The sequence below is a fragment of the Falco naumanni genome, chromosome 6 (genome assembly GCF_017639655.2).
Source record: "Falco naumanni isolate bFalNau1 chromosome 6, bFalNau1.pat, whole genome shotgun sequence".
Lineage (NCBI taxonomy): Eukaryota > Metazoa > Chordata > Aves > Falconiformes > Falconidae > Falco > Falco naumanni.
This window is the reverse complement of record NC_054059.1, coordinates 40,452,009-40,472,366: the sequence shown is the minus strand read 5'-3', so window position 1 is coordinate 40,472,366 and position 20,358 is coordinate 40,452,009. Positions and strand designations below refer to the sequence as shown.

At 36.7% G+C, this 20,358-nt stretch overlaps 1 protein-coding gene across 11 annotated transcripts in view; it reads left to right on the top strand.

Moving 5' to 3' along the window:
* QKI (QKI, KH domain containing RNA binding) overlaps positions 1–20,358 on the top strand; it is a 159,908-nt gene that overhangs the window by 129,985 nt on the left and 9,565 nt on the right. For 5 of the 11 annotated variants that reach the window (XM_040598387.1, XM_040598383.1, XM_040598389.1 and 2 more), the window contains 2 exons: positions 16,493–16,580; positions 18,981–19,277. In XM_040598387.1, coding sequence (XP_040454321.1) covers positions 16,493–16,580; positions 18,981–19,277 — 385 coding nt within the window. Of the gene's footprint in view, positions 1–16,492; positions 16,581–18,980; positions 19,289–20,358 lie in introns of all 11 variants that reach the window. The other 6 variants (XM_040598388.1, XM_040598391.1, XM_040598392.1 and 3 more) reach the window with 3 other exon arrangements.

Genomic DNA, 20,358 nt, shown 5'->3' with positions numbered 1-20,358 from the left:
TTAGACTAAGACAAGAGTGGCATTTACTATTACCAATACTTGGAATTTTAGCTGTTCATTTAAAGTTACTTTGGGAAGTATTGGTTCCTCGTATTATTTGCGCTTCGGAGTGTGTGTGCTTAAAATTGCCAGCAAATTTATTTTGTCTGACTTGATCCTCGCCCCCATACTTTCTTAGATGAGTTAGTAGAAGGAAACAGCAAAATTTAAAGGTATTATCTAAGTCTTTGTGAAGTGGCTTGCAAAATTGAAACTATGAATGCTTCTACACTGTATTATAAAGTGGATGCTAAATGATTAGAGGACATTAAGAGCATTTAAACAAAAAAAGCATAGAAAAGTGGTGCTACAGAGAACTGCTTGGTACTGGGTTGAAATGAGTGCATCACTTACATCCACAGTACCAACAGCCCACAGCAGCTCAGCAAATCGATGCTATTTGCAGTAACTAGGCAGTAAAAGAAAAAGGGATTATTGGTATTACAGTTTTCAAAATTCATACTCTGGGCTATTTTCTGTATTTCAGTTTTGCTTCCATAGGTGGGGGAGCTTGACTGGGACCTGTTCATGTCTTGTGATCTCTTCCTCTTCTCCCCTCTGCCTGATTTGCACAGCTGAGGTGGAAATAAGTGGCAATGGGAACATAGCAACAGCTTAAACTGTTTTTTCTGCAAGGTTGCATGTTGGTATAGGGATATTTTATAATTACTGATAACTGAGTCTGGGCTACGTAGTATAATCTCAGTTTTGCAATATCTGGGAAGAAAGCAGGGTGGGAGGAGTGGAATCACTGCCTAAAATTTCACTTCATTTTTTTATGAAGGTTTTTCATAACCAGAAGGTTATTCATCAGTCACATCAAAAACATCCTCCTCCTGAGTGAATGAAGACATGTATCAGACAGGTTATGTGACAGAAGATGGATATTGTCTTTGAAGGATATTCTCTCTTCTGCCCTGTGAGCAGTGCAGGGAGAAACCTTATGGGTTTATCATCTGAAAGTATAACATTAAAAAAAATGGATAGGAGTCAAGTTATCTGTTATGTTGTCTTAAGTAAAACTGAGTTGGGCCTGCTGAGATCTGAATCTCGATTCCAGCTGTGGTATGTTTTCATGAGCCTCTTCAACAGTTAGTAGCAGAAGTCACTTTTCTGCTTTGCTGCTGAATCCAGCTGCGGACTACTTACTTTGTGGATGGATATAATAAAATGGTACTTGTCAGACCTTTCTGTGAACTCATTTTATTTGCTAAATGGTAGAAAAGTAACCCACAATTTTCTGGTGATTTTTGAGAGGTAAATCAGCTTGCTGGATGTCTCACAAGTACCAGAACACACAGAGGAAATGTCAGAAGCACGGACACAGAAAAGGCAGGAATACCATAGTGGGGAAGAAGTGGGAAGCTATGCAAAGTAATTGTCCTCTGTGTTTAATTTGTTATTTTTCTAGGGTTCTTGGCTCCTGCTGCTCCAGGAATCCAGAGAATCAATGAAATGTGCATTCTGCTAGAGCAGTAGGGGTGGCAGCTGTTTCTTCTCAAGGCACTCCCACTTTTCTGATAAACTCTCTTGAAGTATTTCTATCCATTCTCCATTTAATTTTGCTTCTGCTGGGGCATTGTTACGTTGGTCTCTGATCTTTAGATTCCAACAGTTGGTTTTTTCTGCAGTTCTTTTCATTTGGTCCCTAACTTGTAAGCTTTTGGGAGCAGAAGCCGTGCATGCATATTGGTGGTATCTCAAATCCACATCAGAATAGTGTTTATATACTGTTATGCTAAAATTAACATTGCATGCAGAGGCATGAAAATAAAATGCATCATCCCAAGTCATACAATTCTTGGCTAAAGAAAATCAACAGTTCTCACGTAGGATAGTTCTATAGAAGAATATAATACAGAAAAAGGAAAAATCTTAATAAGGAAATTGATTTTTATAGGGTCCTTACTGTCAAATCATGCATTATTTTCAGTTTGTTAACATGCAGCTTTGTAAGTATTGGATTAACTATTTAAATGGTATGGATTTCAAGTGGGTGGGCTAAAGCATAAAAATTTCCGGTTTAGGATGATGATGTTTTGAAGAGATTTAAAATTAAGTTTCTTCAGTGGTTTTAGAACCGAGTGCAAATACCAAAGAGTCTTGAAGTCCTCTGCAAAGCATGAATGCATATCAATATTTATAGTAGTCAGTAAATGGTTGAGATTATAGCCTTTGCTTCTGGTGAACAAATCTAATCTGCAAATGGAGAAAGAGAAAGCATACTTCACATAGTTTAAGGAAAACACTAGAGGAGTGTTGATTAGTACAGTTGGTCAAGGAAACTATAATGGTATTTCTCCACTGAAGGTCAGCTTCAAGAAAGGAGAAAATCAGAAAGGGAAATGACTGTAAGTAAAGAAAAATGAGCAGAAACTCAGTAAAATAAAAAAACAATATTGTAGGAGAAAGAGTAAGGAAAATGAAATTAAATATTTTCATATGAAAACAAATCGGTTGTCAGATGGTGGGATTCCAGTTAGAAAAGAAAAAAACATGCTTTTAGTTTGGAAATTAGACTGCTGGGCTTCAGAATTAGCAAGACTTAAGACTAATTCCACGTGCAGCTGAGTCAGTTGACAGCTCTGCGCAGGGGATGTCTTAGCTCCCCTCAATCTCTCCTCCCTTATGATTGCACACATTTGAGCTTTCAGTTTTGTAAATCTGGCTGAAAACTACTCGGATTTAAAAAAAAAAAAAAAAGTGATCTTGCCAGATTAGCAGGCTGATATGGGTCAGTGATGGATGCAGGAGAGAGACAGTGAGGAAAGAGTAGGATTGAGACTGCTACCAGTTAAATTGGGTTCAAGTACCACAGGAGTATAAATTTGAGAGGCTTTTTACATTTTCAAAAATAATTTTTGACTCAGTTGACAGCAGCGTAAAACTTCAGGCTAATCATCCAGGACTAATTTGTGGCCCAGGAAAAAGTCTTAAGGTAGCATTTTAATTTTTCACGTTCTAGCATCAGCCATTGTAATTTCTAGGTAAACTTGTCTGAACATGTTTCCTCTGAAATTATTCTCCGTAAGTTTTCCATCTGATTGATTCCTGTTCCATTCTCTGTTTTTTTTTATGTTCTCAGCTTTCTGAACTCAGTCGTGTGCAGATACTCAGCAGCTTATTTTTACATGTTCTGGAAACAAAATTCCATTCATTTTTCAATTTATTTGGATTGCTTCAAAATTGTCCTAGCTTTTCAGGCCTCTTGGACCTTTGTATTTCCCTGGACTTGAGGAAAATCACTTCATTTGTCTCTTCCCATTGATGATGAGTAAAATTAATATTCTTCAGTTACTAGCAGATAGTGTCCAAAAATGTGCATTCCTTTTTAGGGTTGCTTCTTAATTTTTCAGCCACATCTTGCAACTGAAAGCTTTAATGGTACTTCTGGGTTTTTGTGTTGTTTTTTTTTAGGTTGGAATTTTTTTTATTATTATTATTTCGACATATAATTTTTAAAATCATTAAAGGAGATTTTTAATGCAAATTACTACCTGTAAGTATATAATCCATAAAGGTAGAGAATATGTGAATTCAGGTATTATTTTGAAATATTCATGAGATTCTTGAGTTCAAGAGATTAAGAGAGACTAAGGTGATTGATCTTGTAGAAAATGTTTTTTAAGCTACTTTTGCTTATGCATATGCACCTCGTCTACTGGAATATAAAATTATAATTCTACAGTCTCTGAAAGACAGTTTAATTGTATATATTTCAAATATCTAAATGGGAAGAGTTGGTTTCTCCTAATGATTGGATTAGAGTAATAAGTGTTTAGAGAACCAGAGTGTTTGAACAGTATTTAAACAGATTTATATGGAGAGATCTGGAAAACAATGATGAAATCTAGAAATGGGAAAATGGGAGTGTTTCACTTGTGTAACAAGGACTCAAGGATTATTCTGAAAACAGGTGAAAATTGCGTATCAGTATGCAGTTCTCAGTACAATATGAACTGAGAGCAATGGGCAAGGCGCTGGTAGTGAATGCGTAGCAAGAAAGTTAGTAATCCCTTGAACAGTTTGGTGTTACTAGGGTGGGTTTCTTTTTTGATGTTAACATCGCCTATTCTCTGCAAAGGTTTGTTGGAAGGCTACAGGGGAGATCCTGTGTAGAAGTATTGTAGGATTATCCTATCAAGAACAGTTTCCAGAGCACGGTATGACAGCGTTGATCCAGGGTGTCTCAGTTACTGTGGTTTGTTTCAGCCAGAGTTTAGCTACTCAGCTGCTTAGAAAAGGAAAAAGGAAAATGGTTAAATGAAGTTTTGGTGTAATATCTGATCCAGAGTCTGTAGCCAAGCTGTTCAGATACAATACTACAGAATATGCAAAGATCAGCAACAAATAGAAGCACAGAAATCTTGATTATTTCTGTCCCAGTATAGTTTTTAACTTGCAGTGAAATTTGATCAAATTTATACTGTGAGGCCTGCTAAATGGCTGCTTAAGTGTCGTGTCTGTTTTTCTGCTGAGGAGGCAGATTTTCAAATTAGTGTGTAGAGCAGCAGGGAAGGATAGGGAAATTAATTATTTAAGATAGGCCTGATACGTACTTCTCTCACTCTAGGACAGAAAATTAGACTTAAAGAACTTAGTTGTTTTATCTTGTAGGTTCATTTAATTATTATATAGAAAACATGCTAATTAGTAATTCTGGTAACACAGCATTTTAGGAAAGAAGAGGTGAAAAAATTCTGGTCAGTAACTTCTTTAGAGACATTCCAGTAGGTTAACCAGCTCTTTATTTAGGGGAGTGTCTCACTGATACTGAGATACCTCGTGATCATCCCAGTCCCTTCTGGGTAGAGGACTATACATAATGTTGTACTGCAGGCTTTTCTGTATGTGAACTGTCATTACCTACAATTGCTTGTGAGAGATACAGTTCTGAAACATGGCCCACATAAAAATGGTAGATTTTGTTACTTGTGCAAGGCATCTGAATAGTTTTAGGCAGCAAAAAAAAAAAAAAAAAAAAAAAAAAGTGTAGGTTTTACCCCAGACTCCAGAAAACACTTTTAATGGAAACTGTTGTTTTGTATTTTTTGGTTTTGTGGAGGTTTTGTTTGTTTTGATTTGTTTTTAATTAAAAAACAACAGTTTTAGTACAGTTAGAGAAACTTTCCTATATAAGTAAGTTGCTGAAATACATATTTCTTGTGGAAATTGGTAAATAATGGAGAGGTATTTTTATTGCAATTGAGTAACCTTTTTTCAGAATGTAAGGTTTGGGGGTTTCTTAAAACACTAGCAATGTTTTCAAAATTAATTTATTATTACTGTTAATGTCTCCTGATTTTAATATTAAGGATTTATAATTTGCCCATAAAACATCCAGCAGAAAAAGATTTCATATACAAAGTTGAATATAATAAGAACCTTCTTCTGTGCTATACTACATTATGCAAAATCTGGATTTTAAATACTGACCTTTAAGCATGTGATAAATTCCCAAAGCCAAAGAACTGAAACTTCTTGAAACAAGAAGCTGGTTTAATTTTCCTTAACAACCCATGGGTCTTACTCCAGCTTCAAGTTCCCCCCCCCGAACTATAATGAATAACTAATCAGGATGATTACAGTGGAAAATTATGTGACTGCATTAAAAAAAGAAGTCAAATTATTATCAGTTCTGCTATTCTGGAGTAGTTACAAGAAACTGAAATATGTTGCATGATTTTTAATGATTTACTAAGAATCCACTAATCTTTTGTAACTAAAGTTGCTAAGATCAAAGAAATTGATTATAAAATGAAGATCTGTTGCATGTGTATTTTTCTGTAGTACTTTTAGCCAAAAGACTTCTGACATTTATAAGATTTGGCCTTATAAGGCTTTTAAAATTTTTAATGCTGAATTTATGTTATGTAGAAATAATGATACAAAATGATAGGAGAAACTTTCATGCCTTCCTTTAACTCTCATGCGACAGCATGAATAAACAACTGTTCCAGGCTAGCTGGAGTCCAAATCTTCTTTTATCAGTTTACCATGAAATGAGTGCTTTAATAGCTGATGCTCTTACCTGATGGATGACTCACAATACACACACGGCAGCTCCTTAGCAGCACATGCTCTTAATAGCAGCTTTCAACAGCAAGAATTGCTTGCCTTTCGTTCTTGGGGCAGGAAGGGTTACTGGCCTGCGAGGTGTGGCCACAGGTTACAGCTCTTTGTGCATAAGGGAGCATGGTTGGTGGGTCAGGTGTGCCCAGCAGTGCGGCTCCCTGGGGAAGAGGCGCTGCTCAAAGGCCCTTTGTGCCAGCCTCCACCAGGCAGCGCTGGGTTCTTGCTCCTGTCTCTGGAAATAAGCATTGGCTGGTCTCTGAAAGCTGAAAAGAAAGCTCAATAAATAGAAAAGAAAGCCTTCTCCCTAGCAACACGCTGCCTTGAGCAGCTTGAGCCTTCAAACGGAAGGTCATATGATTGACATATTTGTCCCCTAAAGAGAGTGCACACAATTCTTTTTTTCACTTCTCTGTATTTTTAAGCTGTGTGAAAGCGAGTTTTAGCCGGCTGTACAAGAGAGGAGACTAGCCAGTTGAATACTACCACCCCCTCCTCCTGGACTTCATCAGCTCTGAGAGTTCAAGAACAACAGGAGAGGCATCTGCGGTGTTTATGAAGGAGTTAACTTGGATTTTTAAACACCAACAGTTGTATTAGAGTACCAGTAAAATGCATGTAAGACATATATGTGATACCGTATTCAGCAGAGTTGTGGGTTGCTTATATACTTACAAGCAGCTGGAAGTAATTGTGAGCTTTTTGGTACTTTCACTTTTTAGCAGCTGTTGAGAATTAGTGAAAGTATATACGTCCATAGGTCCTTTTAAACTTTCAATGTTGTGTTTCCTCAGTTGGACTAGAAAGTCAAAACTTAGGTCAGTTGAATTCTTGGGCATCTTACATTAAAATAAAATTGTTATTTCTCTGGATGGTAGCTTTACACAGAGTTCGATATTAAGCAGTCCTTAGATGACTCCACCTTGGGGGTTGTGTGTGTAGAAAAATAGTGTCAACAAAACTGCCTTCTTTTGAAATTAAAACAATTTATGCAAGTTTTATAAAGAGAATGTAGGTGAAATGCAGAAACAAATCTTTTAATCACATTCAGTTGTCATGATTCTTGTTGAAAATGTGACTACAGCAGTAAGCGTGACAGTCTAAGAAGCTATTGGAAGACCACAGCTCCCTGAATACTAACGTTTTATAATTGGGTAATGCTAAACATTCATGGTTTTACTCTGTAATACATTGATTTATTTTAATTAGTTAGTATTACCTTTTCAGGACATGTTAAGCTGAAGATAAAAATGTCTTAAAAGTTACTACCACAACTTGAATTTCAATGTGATAGTCTGCAGCCCCCTGAATCCTGTATTTAATGAGACACGTAAGAGAAGGTACACTTGAAAGATGTGTACTAATTCACAGCAACAGTCTTTGTACTCCTCGTCACTGGCAGTTAGTTTTCTTTTGTTGCTCTAAAGTTGTTCTCACGTTCTTTCTACATTGCTAAATTTTATATGAAATGTCATTTTTCTTACAATTTTTGTTATTCCTGGGTTGGAACAGATTAAAACCACAATGGACGTGTTTTCCATTTGAAAACATGAGGTAATATTTCGGTACCATTTTGAGAATGAAAGGCTTTGTTTATGTACTAAAACATTTTCATAGCTGTAAACAAAATTAGCTGGCACAGGAATCTCTAGAGTCTTCCACAAAATACTAGTTTAGAAGCCCCTTAATGGGGATTGTGTTCATAATGCCTCTGGTAGCTTTCAGTGTCTTTGCACCTAAGAGAAATTTACAGCTATTCAGAGTGTATAAACTCAAACTTTGAATAGAAACCTCCTTGGATGACAGAGGAGAAATAAATGTTACAAGCCAGGCCAGATTTACCTGCAAGTATTTTAATTCATCATTCCATTGTTATATTTCTAATAACTTAATCATAGGTAGTTGTGTAGCATCAGTTATATTATTTTTATAATTTATGTAAAACTCAGGGTGGGTTAAAGCATTTGTCTTGATAAAAGTGGAGTCTGTTGACACAGTCTCATTTGGCACTGTTCAGTCTGTTCAAGAGGCTACAGCTGGAATAAAGACCTGTATAACATAGGTCATGTTTGATGTCTGCTCTGTTCAGATTCCTGGGATGTGTTCACGGTACTCAAGATGTTGCTGGTAGAGCTGTATGTGGGAATTTTGTACTAGAGGCTTGCCTGGTAGTGTGCTTGTGGTTCATTGTGCTTCATTCAGTGTCCTTATGGTTTAGCTCCTGCTTTCAAAATCAAAGTAACCAGTGAGGAGGAGTTTTGAATGTCTAGTATTCCAAAATCAGAAATACCAAAAATAAAGTGTTTAGGTCTGAAAGTTTTTTTTTTACTGGACTTGCACATTTCTAAAATCTAATGCTTTAGATTGCGTTATTGATAGCTATTTCATTTGAATCTCAATACAAATGTTAGCAAGTGTCTATACTAATAAAAAAATCTTAATGGCTTCCAGCATCATTCTGTCTTCTTGAACATATTTTAGAAGGTACTGTATAAATATGGGTTTCTTTTAGGATTTTGGGGGGTTTGGTGTATATATATGTCATGAAAGATACATTCCTGTTCTGGAGCTTTATAAATTGCTGAAACTGTTCCCGTATGGTGTATAGAAAGACTCTTGTCACTGATTTTTTTAACAGCATTAAAAAGCTGAGGTGTGAAGGAAAGAGGGGACCTTATTTCCTTGAAAGCCCAAAACCTTGTGATTTAAATACAAGCCCATTGTATCTGTCCTAAAGAAATATTGGGACAAATACAAAAATTCATTAACATCAAGCAAAATGCTACTGGTGACACACGCACCCAGCCCCCCATTAACAACTGGTACCCAGAGGGTATGTGGTGAAGCAAACCCTTAAGTTCCACTGGTGCTGTATTTCGGTCTGGCTTAAAATGTGCTTCATGCTGAATTTCTGTACCTTATCTGTATTTTCTTCTTGCAGAAATGGAAAGTGGGGGAGGGAGGGCATAAGGACTCTCAAAAATATTACTGGTAAGCCAAGTATCATGATTAAACAGGGATATGTCAGATAAGATGATGGGAAGTGTAAAAAGATATGCTGCCTTTTCCCCCCAGTGTATCTTTAACATTATGACCAATGAATTTGTCAAGTGAAACAGCACAGTCGTCTTTGCATATCATTTGAACTGAGAGCTTGCTTTGAAGAAGATAAGCAGGCTGTGTTGCCCAGAAGAAATAATGATGCTAATTTATCTTTGCCTGTCCTCATAGACATAGCAGTGTGCATCGGTGTTGGAAAGGAAATAGAGAAATAACTGAGCTATAGCTTGCCACCTATTCAATGCCACAGTATTGTTGATGGCATACAGGGCTCTAAGAAATATGGCTGATCTTAAAGTAGTGATTTATCTTACTTTGTCTCAAAAAGTATTTGGAAAAGCTTCCTCTGATGTAAGAATAACTGTTGAATTATGCCAAAAGAGACTTCTTTAGCAAATTCTCCGCTGTATGAACAAAGCTACGTTGTGTAGGCTTTATGCTCCATCACCATCCGAAATGTATAATCAAGGATGAGAAAGTCTTAAGTAACATGTTTACCAATAACCTCTAACTGTCAATATTTATATTCTGGGCAAGGGAAACTTGGAAGTCTTTCTGGTCTTTCTGAAGTTTTTTGAGGGGAGGGGATGATGAGATGTTTCCCTTAGCACTGAGTAATGGAGTAGCTTACCAGAAGTAAAAGCCTTTACAAAAGTGAAATCTGATGTCTTGCAGTATGCAATTGATTAATAGTTTAGGTACTCACATTCAGATTCTTTCAAAAAGCTCTTTTCTTTGTGCTCTACATCTGCTTACCTGTCATCTTCCCTAGGATTTCATTGCCACAGATACTTCAGTCTTTTAATGACTTAAATATGAAAAAAAGACTTTCCAAACAGAATAGATTTTAAGCATTATTTATATTAGCTTTAAGAATGCCAGTGTGCTTTAGCCTATGATGTTTTATAATACATTTTACAATATATTGATGTCTGAGATGCATTTTTTGTTTTGATACGTGTATGTCTTAGGAATTTGTAGTATATTGTTTGTGAGGCTTTTTGTTTATAAATTATGAATGGAAGGGTTTTGTCCCTGAATGGAGACATTCATGTGTAAAGGCTGTTCGACTGCTGCATGGTATGTTAGGAATACTTACTCATCTACGAGTGAATTGCAGTGGAACATTTTTCTTTGTCAGGGAGATAAAAGCATTCTAGAGCCCTGAGAGTCCAGCGAGTGTCTCGGCGCAAGCCTCCAAGCTGCAGCTGGGCAGCTATATAGCAACTGGGCACTGTAGGAAGGCAGGGTGACAGAACCGTAAGGGTCAGCAGTGACTTCTGAATAAGGGTAAGATCAGTAGCAGTAAAATATTTCAGTGGTGCTGTTGTGTTTTACCAAAATTCGCATTAAATTAATAAACTGCAGGTGGCTTATGCAGACACACAGTTTAAAAAATAAAGTATTTGTATTTAATGTGTGTATTTCCAGAGGTATGGTGGTAGAAAAGTTACGTTTATTGTGGCAATTTTAAATTACTTTATTTGAGGAAATGTTTTAAGTATCTATTCTTGTTCATTAGTATAGTGTTCTTCCATAATTGCCAAGTTCTCTGCCCTGAGTGCGTGTAAAATTATTTAATGCCTTACCGAGTTAGTAGAAAAATAATGTGTTACTGGAAAAAATATCTACCTGAAGTATATGTGGCAAAAAGCATCCAGACTTGGACAAAACATGATGTCTGGAAGAGATCTCTCCAAGGGTGCCAGGAAAGGTACAGAAGCTGCTGTTGCGTATTGCTGTTTAGCCAGAGGTGGTGTGTGGCGGGCAGGAAGGGAGTTTGCATAAACTGCTGAGGTGTTTGGAGGGTGAGTACTGCTCTTTGGTGCTCCCTGGTCGTTCTTTGCATGAGCCTGGTGGGACAGGCCTGCTGCAGTTGGCTGGGGAAGCTCAAGACTGATTCTCGGCCTCTGCATTCGCTTTTGGTTTATCCATCATTTTGCTTCATCATTTCCTCTTCTCACTTGCTGCTCCTGCTCTGATCTTGAAAGGATAGCCATGGAACAGCTTATAAGGACTGCTCCCTCAGCCAAAGACAGACTTGGCTGCGTTTGGTGCAAGATAAAACTGTCTGCAGCCTTTGCTGGGGTTGGGCTCAGTTCAGTTCATGAGAATTTAGCTGAAGTGCAGGGATGTGTGACAGGATTGCAAAAATACCATCCAAAATGCATGACATTTGGAAGCTACACTGTCAATGAAAGTCACTAACATCGCCTAAATAAGCATATTTATATTATTATGAATGTGGGGGGGGGGGGGGGGGGGGGGGAAGTATATTTGCTAGATTTTCCAAAGCAGTTATTCCAAAAGGCAAATGAGCATTATATGGAGAAAGTATATATGTTTGTACAGAAATGCTGAAAACTTTCCCTGCCAGTGTTGGTAATAATAAGAATCAGAGTACGTTCTGAGACTTAGCCAGGTAAGACTGTGAGGCTCAAGGAGCTCTGTCAGGATAAGGTATCCCTGCTCTCATACTGAGCAAGTGGATTTGTTCGGTTTGTGAATTAACTCACCTGCAGTCACCTTCTGTGTTGGGCCAGTCTGGGTCCGGCAGCAGTATGGCAGGGCAGTACGGGCACTGATGGGCTCCTCTGGGTGCTACCTGTTGGATCTCTGCTCTGTAGTAAAGCATTGCTACATGATCCTTGTTCTCTTTTAAGGTAGTATCTTCCTTTCTGTACTGCAATATGTTAGGTTTCTCAGAGCTGACTGTTCTCAATCTAAGGGTCTACCTGTCACCTCTAAGTTTGTTGTCATCTTCTGAAGCCCTTCATTGTCATAGCACAGTGAATGTGCTTCCATTTGGAGTCTGTCTTCCACCTTGATACCATATCTAGCATGTGTATGTTTTATGTGTAAGTAAGAAGTTAAACTGTATGAGACTCTTAAGGGTTCACTGTATGCATGTGAGAATCTGAGGCATTTAAGTGCCTAATAATAGTTTCAGAAGCATTAGTTAAACAAAAGAATTCTCTGAGGACCTTGGGGTATCTGAGGTTGAAGTATAGCTTGGATGTTGATAATGAAAAGAAGTCATTAAAAAAATTAAATGGAGTGCTTTATCTGAGCTCCCTATTTTATGACATGAAGCAAGCTCTTAGTAATCGCAGTTTATTACATAACTTGGATTCCTCATTTTTTTTAAACAGACAGTATTGCCCAATGTAGGAGACAGAATTGTGGTTTTAACTAGGCATCAGTATGGTCAGCGTTGTGTATTTCATTTGAAATTGTTTTATTTTGGGAAGTGCTTCCTCGGAGACTTCATGTAGGTGGCATTTGTAGTTGTTGCTAGCATTTTGAACCTTGTGACTATTAATCCTACTCTGATAAAGATTAGAAAACAAGTCACTTGAAATGATCGTGGACACTGGCATTTGGTCTCCTCCAGGTCTTTTTGTTGCTAGCCCAAGTAGAGCCGAGCCACTGTGAGACGTACTGGGCCTGTGTTCAGAAAACAGTAACCACTGTTGTCTCTGCACAGCTGGCTTTGTTAGGATTTACTGCTTGCATCTCTTACAGTATTTGTATTCACTGAGCAGTTGCAAGTGCTTACATTTAAAGAGTTACACTTATACCATTTAAGGTTCTTTTTCTTAATCTGCATGTTACATTGTACATGAGAAATAGAAGGAAAGCACTGGAGATTTAAGAGGATGAGACATTTGAGTCAATCACTTGAGCTTCAACTTAGTAATGCAAATCTGGCTTTAAGTGACCTTATTGATGTTTGCTCAAAGTAGCTTCTTTTTGGTACAAATGACTGAGCTTTGTTGTAGCTATTGTACAGGTAATGTACTGTCCCTTTAGAGATTGCCTTTGTATCCCTGATGCAACCTCTCTTTGCTTTAACAGAGAGTGCCTGCAGAAATGCCTGGAGCTAAGATAGATAGTGTGGTGTGCCTCATTTGATCATCTGTCAGCAACGAATAGAGAGGAGAGGGCAGACAAAACCGCGTGGCCATTGCTCTGTCCCAAGTCTTGGAAATTTGAGGGGGTTGGCTGTTGGTGAATGATGTTGAAGTGGAGAGCTTGATACCAGAGAATGAAGGACGTGACAGCATATCTGAAAGGGTCCTGGCCAGTTCTGTGACTTACGCCTTGAAGAGAGGCTGGCAAGTGACTGTTGCAAGTTTAGGGCTGTGAGGGGACAGCAGGATTTTGAGCAGTCCTGGTAGGGTGGTGCCAAGTGCTGAGCACCCACGTCTTGAGGGGGTAGCATTGTATAATAAACAGTGCCATCTTCTGGGAGGAGCCGGAATGCTGTCCTGGTGGTCAGCTTTGAAGGTGTTTTTAAAGTGGGGTGGTTTTGTTTTTGTTTGGGTTGGGTTTTTTTCTCCTTCTCTAATAAATGCTTTGAAAAACAAAACACCAGAGGTTGAAAACCAGTATTATTGTCTAGTAATGCAAGTCCACGTTACATCTCTGAATTATCACGATACAGTCTTCAAGGAAAAGATGGAACATTTCGTTTATTAATGTTAAGTTTAATTTAATAAATCTATGTTTTGGAGTCTGTTTAAAAGAGCAGAAGTTTATCAACTGCTAAGCGATACTCCAGAGAAGTAAATCTCAGAAATAAAAGGACTTTGTCTGCTTTGTATGCTGAAGTCCTTTACTATTTTTGTAAACAGGCTTTGTAAAACCTAGATAATTGCAACATCTTTTCTCATAGGAAGCATAGTGACCTATAGGAAAATGTTAAAGATCCAAAGTAAGAATGATTATTTTGTCTTTTATTGCTTGTAAGTTGTTATAACTCCTTCTGGTGATGTCAGAATGGAAAAATGTTTTCTGTCATAAAATTATTATCCTATAAATAGTTACATTGGGGAAATATTCACTGTGGTGCAAAATCTGGGATTAGAGTTACTAAAATTATCTTAGCAAGTGGAATGTAAGATTCAGCGTTTTCTGAGACTCATTAATGGTGTCAGATCAATCACCTGAACTCTTATTTGGAGGAAGTGAGCAATTTTAGTAACATTGATGGAACTATATGGGAGATGCAGCTGACATTGTGAGGAGGTTTTTTTGTTACATGCTTTCAGTTAAAGGAACCCAAGCAAAAAGCCAAAAAGTGTAACCATTACAGGGGGAGGAGAAAAGAGGAATCAATGTGTTAAAATCTTTATTGATAAAATAAATTAGATAAGGTGTATCCAGGATTACAAGAATTTGTGAGATAGGCAGATAGATAGATTTGAAATTGGTTTTATTGCGTCATGATTTTCTAGGTAATAAAAAGCAAAGATGCAAAGGAATTAATTGCGTCATGATTTTCTAGGTAATAAAAAGCAAAGATGCAAAGGAATTAGTTTCTAAAAACAAACAAAAAAAATTCCTTTGCATGTAAATTTTAGGTCTGTCATATTAAGCATGCTATATTCGGTACATTTTGTATTCCAGAGGGTCTCATTTTAATGACTGGAGTCTGATGTTTCTGGATAGTACAGTACTTAACTATACAATTGATTTGTAGTTAAAATGATAATTGAATGTGTATTTAATTTTTCAATATTAGTGTTAGCTTCATCTGTCACATAGTATTTAATATACAAAGAAAATGTCTAACTTTCCGTATATTCTGAATGTTTAACAACAACAGAAATTGTTACTGTGTGTAATCTTTGTATTTATGCAAGTCCTCAGTGTTACAGTTAGGACTTCCATTTCTGACATCTGAAAGTAACGTATTGTTGACCTGTTTTACCATGTTGATTTTCAGTTGTTGATAAAAATCAGATGTGTTAGTGTTCATTGCAAGGGGGTGGTGGTCCTTGAGCATGCCTTACACTAAATACTGTATTTGCTTAGATACAATTTTAAAACTTTTTTTGTCATGTAATTTAGTAAATTACTTCGAGAGTAAAGTATGTATAATAATATTTTGCTTCAAACTAGCCTGAAAAAATATACATTTTCCTGTATATTTGGGACGCTGCATGTAGATAATCCTATTAACTCTTAACTAGTTTGAGACGATGTTTCACCGGTGCTGTGCTGGAGTGGACGCACAGTTATTTAATAGAACTTTTTGTTGTTGTTATTGGTGGTGATTGCTATTCTTTGTGTATTTTAATTCTGGGTTTTTTTGTAATCACTCGTGCTCCTGGAAGTTCTAGTTCAAATCATCTGTAGGAGTTGTATTTTAAGACAGGTGAACAACTCTGAAATCAGACTTTAAGATTTTCAGAGTGGATGGCACAGTATGTTATTATCCAGGTTCCCATTAACTTGGAAGATGCTGTTCCAAATATCTGGAAAATATTGAGTGAATAGACAAGATAAGTAGAAGTATAAGAACTCATGTTTAGCAAAGGAAGAATGCGATGCAGCTGACACTGAAGCTGCCCTCTTTTCCGTCTGACTGAGAATGTCAGCAGTAGCATTCAATGCAAGAAGCAAGATGGTAACTTAACTTTAAAGTAAACGCTGACCATTTGTCTTGGGTTTCCTGTATCGTCATCTTTGTTTTCTTTAGTCTATGTCCTATCTAGCAGAAATGGTAGCATTTCTGGAAAGACAGATCAGAAAATGTCTGGTCTTAAAATTAAATCGTACTAATTAGAAATATTTTTGTTAGTAACAGGAAAAGCAAACTTTTTTACTGAATACTGCAATGTTTATGCAAGCTGCAGGATATCAATGGAGTAGATAACTTCAGGGAAGTAATTTATATTAAAGCAAAAACAACAATAATTTAGACTGTATAAATAGTAGTTGTATCTCAATTGGAATACATCTGCATGTGCCAGAATTCTGCCTTACAGCAGTCGTTGATGTCCTGTTTGGAAAGCTACTCAAAGTTTGTGTATTTTTCATTTACTGCCTCCCCCCCCCCCCCCCTTTCCCCCCAAGTAGTCAGTATCTCAGCTGCAGTGGAGCAGGTTACAATAAATTGAAGCTGCTTAAAATTTGTGGTGTCTATTCTTCCTCTAGACCAATAATGTATTTTTTTTAAAGATCCGTTCAGGATTACATGAAAACATTTACTAAAACTTAAGAATAAAAATTCCTTAAACAATTTCTATCAAACACAACTACAATTTCTATCAAACACAACTATACATGTAACCCTGTTTTTATAATTTATGGTACAAGTATAAATATGGTATCTCTTAAGATATTTATTAACACCATTTAATGATAGACAGCAGGCAACTTGCACTTAATTTTAAGGAAAAGTTGACAGAGCTTTAATGGTAAGGCAGTATTTTCCTTAGTTAACACTTGAAGGCATTTTATTCTAGGTCCCTTAGATCTTGTGCACTAGTGAATTAATAAGCCTGATTTCTTCCCATCTTTTCACACACAGGCAGAGGGAGAAGACAGCCTTAAAAAGATGCAGCTGATGGAGCTTGCAATTCTGAATGGCACCTACAGAGATGCCAACATCAAATCACGTAAGCATATCATAAGTTTGAGGGTCAATGCTATAGTAATGTCTGCAGGTTTTCATTACTAAAGCTACTTTTTGGCAAAGTACAGCAGTAACTGTGTTGGAGAACGGAAAGCAGTAAAACCCCAACAAAACAGTAGACAGCTGTTGCAAAAGATCTTCTGGAGATTAGTTATATCAGTTCGGTGGTTTTTTGTTGGTTCTCCCCAGCCTCCGCCTCTTTGTCTAACAGTATGTCTGGGTTGAAATATTTACAGATGCATAGTTTAAAAAAAAAAATCAACCCATAAGCAAGATTTTTCTATTTCACAATCATTTTTTCCTTAATACATATAAAGGACAATACACTCCTTTTCAGTTTCATTTTTAGAGGTTTCATTTGAAAATGTTACGAGTGTTCAGGATACTGTGAATATGTTTTCCTGTAATATATTCCTTCCTTTCATCTTGCTTGCATGCGTCCCCCCAGTGTTACGTTTTTTCCAACAATTCATCAACTGATTTCACAGCTGAGTTCACAGGGATCAGTGATGTAATGAGCCATTTTTACGATTTCTTCCATTACATTTGTGTGAAAATGCATTTGCAAACGCATGTATGCACAGGTTTACACTTGAAAATTAATTATGTACACCTACTAATGAGACCATATACGTTTGTGTCATACGAATTATTTTCTTTAGTTGCAAATATAATTTCTCCACCTGAAAAATGTAATTGCTGATAATGTTCCAAAGTAAATTTTTGCTGTAGCTGTGATGCAGATGTCAAATGTAAGCACAGTTAAATCAGTCTTTTCACTAAGGGCCTACTGATACTTGCAAATTTGTTTCTCCACACAGTCACCATTTCAGTGCTGAATATGTTTAAAGGTTGGAATGCAGTTAGGTCAATTTGAGAGTGCTTACACCAGTGTAATTATTCTAATTTGAAAAGAGACAAAAGCAAGGGCTTCGGTAAAGGTAAATCTTTTGACCCTAAAGAACGCTGTAATATTTAAAGCTAGATCAGTTTTAAATATATAATTTTTTTAGTCCAAAAATTAATTACAAATTTTTAAGTAAAATAGCTCTCAGATTAACTTAAATTTATGCAAACTGTTGCATAGAAACCTTTATTTGAATTTGAGCAATTCCTTTGTCTGATCTGTTCCCATTGGCCCATGTATCTGTATAAATGGGAAGATCGATTATTTTTTTCTCGTTTTTGACTAGACATTTCCACACTGATACTCACTTTCTGATAGTAAGACGTTTTCACTGTTTGTGTTTTGGTTTTATGGAAAACTTGAACATGTAGAAGCCAGACTGGTTTATTTCTGTGTAAGAAAGGAAATCAAAATGTTTGAGGTTTTTTTGGAATTATACATGAAGTCTGAGCACTTTTGTTTAAAAAATTAATTAAAAAACCACAACAATCTCGAATCTGAAAAACTTCCACCATGTTTCTTTTCAGACCACCTGTAAGTTAATTAAATCAATGTAGATCAACAGTAGTGCATAGAAACCTACAAACCATAACCTTTTAAGACTGACTGTTACCAGCTGATGTGTTGGTGTTTAAGAAGTTGTTCGTCTTGTGTGCCAACAGGCTTTCACTTAATGAAAAGTGCTAGCACCATTGGAAAAAAAAAAAACAAAAACAACACACACGCCCCCCCCACACACACACCCAAAACAACCAAAAAACAACAACAATTAAAAAAAAACCAACAAAAACAAACAAACCCACAAAAACGAAGGAAAAAAGCACCTATTTTCTTTAACCTATGCAAGGCCATAGTCAACTTCTAATACAAAGCAAGTATTTTATTTTGGGGAATTTGATATCGAAATAACTTTTGAGTCTATTTTATTTATGCAAGTATAGGAGAGGAGATATATTGTGGTTTTAGGTCACCTTTAACTTCAGTGATCCTGGAAATTGGCATTGCATATATGTTTAAATACGACTTTAAGATGTATAAAAACTGTGGACTTGTATGGCAGCTCTGCATAACTGAGTATCTGTGGACTCTGTATTTGCACTAAATTTTTTACTCTGTATTTGATTATGACAGTATTTTCCTTGTATCTCCTGCATGCATCTCAGTCTCATGCAGTCCTGATAGCATAAGTGAAGATATGTGGTCTAAATGGAGCTTTTGTGCTGTGTAACCTGTTTGAGAAATCTACCTTACTGTTTTACAATGGCTTTTTTATTTTGCATGTTCATACTTAATCACACTGGAAAATGGAAAGCTGTTTGCATTTGAATGGTGTGCTTTGGCACTGTGTGATCAGCGCATGTACTAATGATTTCCTTTTATTTTTCTTCTTTCCTACTTTTCCCCTTTTTTCCCATTCTTTCCACGTTTTGTACTGCTATCTCCATACTTTCCTCTGAATTTCTTTGCTTACTGTAGCAGCCCTTGCCTTTTCTCTTGCAGCAACAGCCCAGGCTCCAAGGATTATTACTGGGCCTGCGCCTGTTCTCCCACCAGCTGCCCTGCGTACTCCTACGCCAGCTGGCCCTACCATAATGCCTTTGATCAGACAAATACAAACCGCTGTCATGCCAAATGGAACTCCTCATCCCACCGCTGCAATAGTTCCACCTGGACCCGAAGCTGGTTTAATTTACACACCATATGAATACCCCTACACGCTGGCACCAGCTACATCAATCCTTGAGTATCCTATTGAACCTAGTGGTGTATTAGGTAAGATCTTTGTATGCGGATGACTGGAGAATATATTGTTTATGCTTTTATGATATTTGCAATCTAGAGGTCATGAGGCTCAAAGAAAAAATTTGAAGCAACAATCTTATGTCAGGTATATCACAACTGCCTGGGAAAACTGTTCAAATGGTGTAACTCTTAAACATTTTAAACATGTTTTATGTTACTAAACGTGTATCTTTAGTATATTAATAAGATTACTGAAAATAAAATCTTAATGTTTGTATGACACTAGATGGTGGATACATAGACAAGAAAAAAACCCACTAAATAGAGGTGATCATCTATTACATGCCATTTGGGCTTCCATAAATACCAGATTTGTTTGTGCTGTCTTTAACAAATTAAATTCCAGTAATCTTTGGAAGAGAGATCTTCCTTTTTGGCTATACCTTTTTAGTAGCAAAACTGGAGAGAATGGAAAGGTCTTTTTTCAGTTGGAGGTTTTGGGTTTTGCCTCTTTATTTAGTACACAACTGATAGATCTCAGTGACAGAAAGCTGTAATTAATTTTGTAAGGAGAAAATAATTTCAGCGAATAAATATAAAACAAATGAAGTTCTGACCAAGGGATGATAAAATTAGTAACTTCACTGACAGCTGCTTTTATATACATTGGATTGAAATGTCCATCATTCCTAATATTTCAGACCATTGAATTGCTGTGTGAAGGCAAGAATGATAAAGCATCCGTAACAATTCCATTAACTGGTCAATATAGAACAAGCAGTTCCAATAGTTTCTTCCTTCCCTACCCTCTACAGAATCTAAATAATCTTTTCTCTTCAGTTTGTTCTGAATTGCATATGACCTTGGTGCTACATAATGTTGATTTTATAGGACTTTGATCTTAGTTTGTTCAGTGGCAGTTATTGATTTACACAAATTCTAAACATCTCTAATGAACACTGGACAATAAGGTTCAAAGTCAATATTATGCTGAAAGTATTGCAAAAAAATCAGTGTTTCACTTAATGCAACAAGTATTTGTCATGTATCTGAATATGTGCAGGTTCCCACGTTATATTTTGTACAGTAAAAAAGAAAATATATTTCAGAC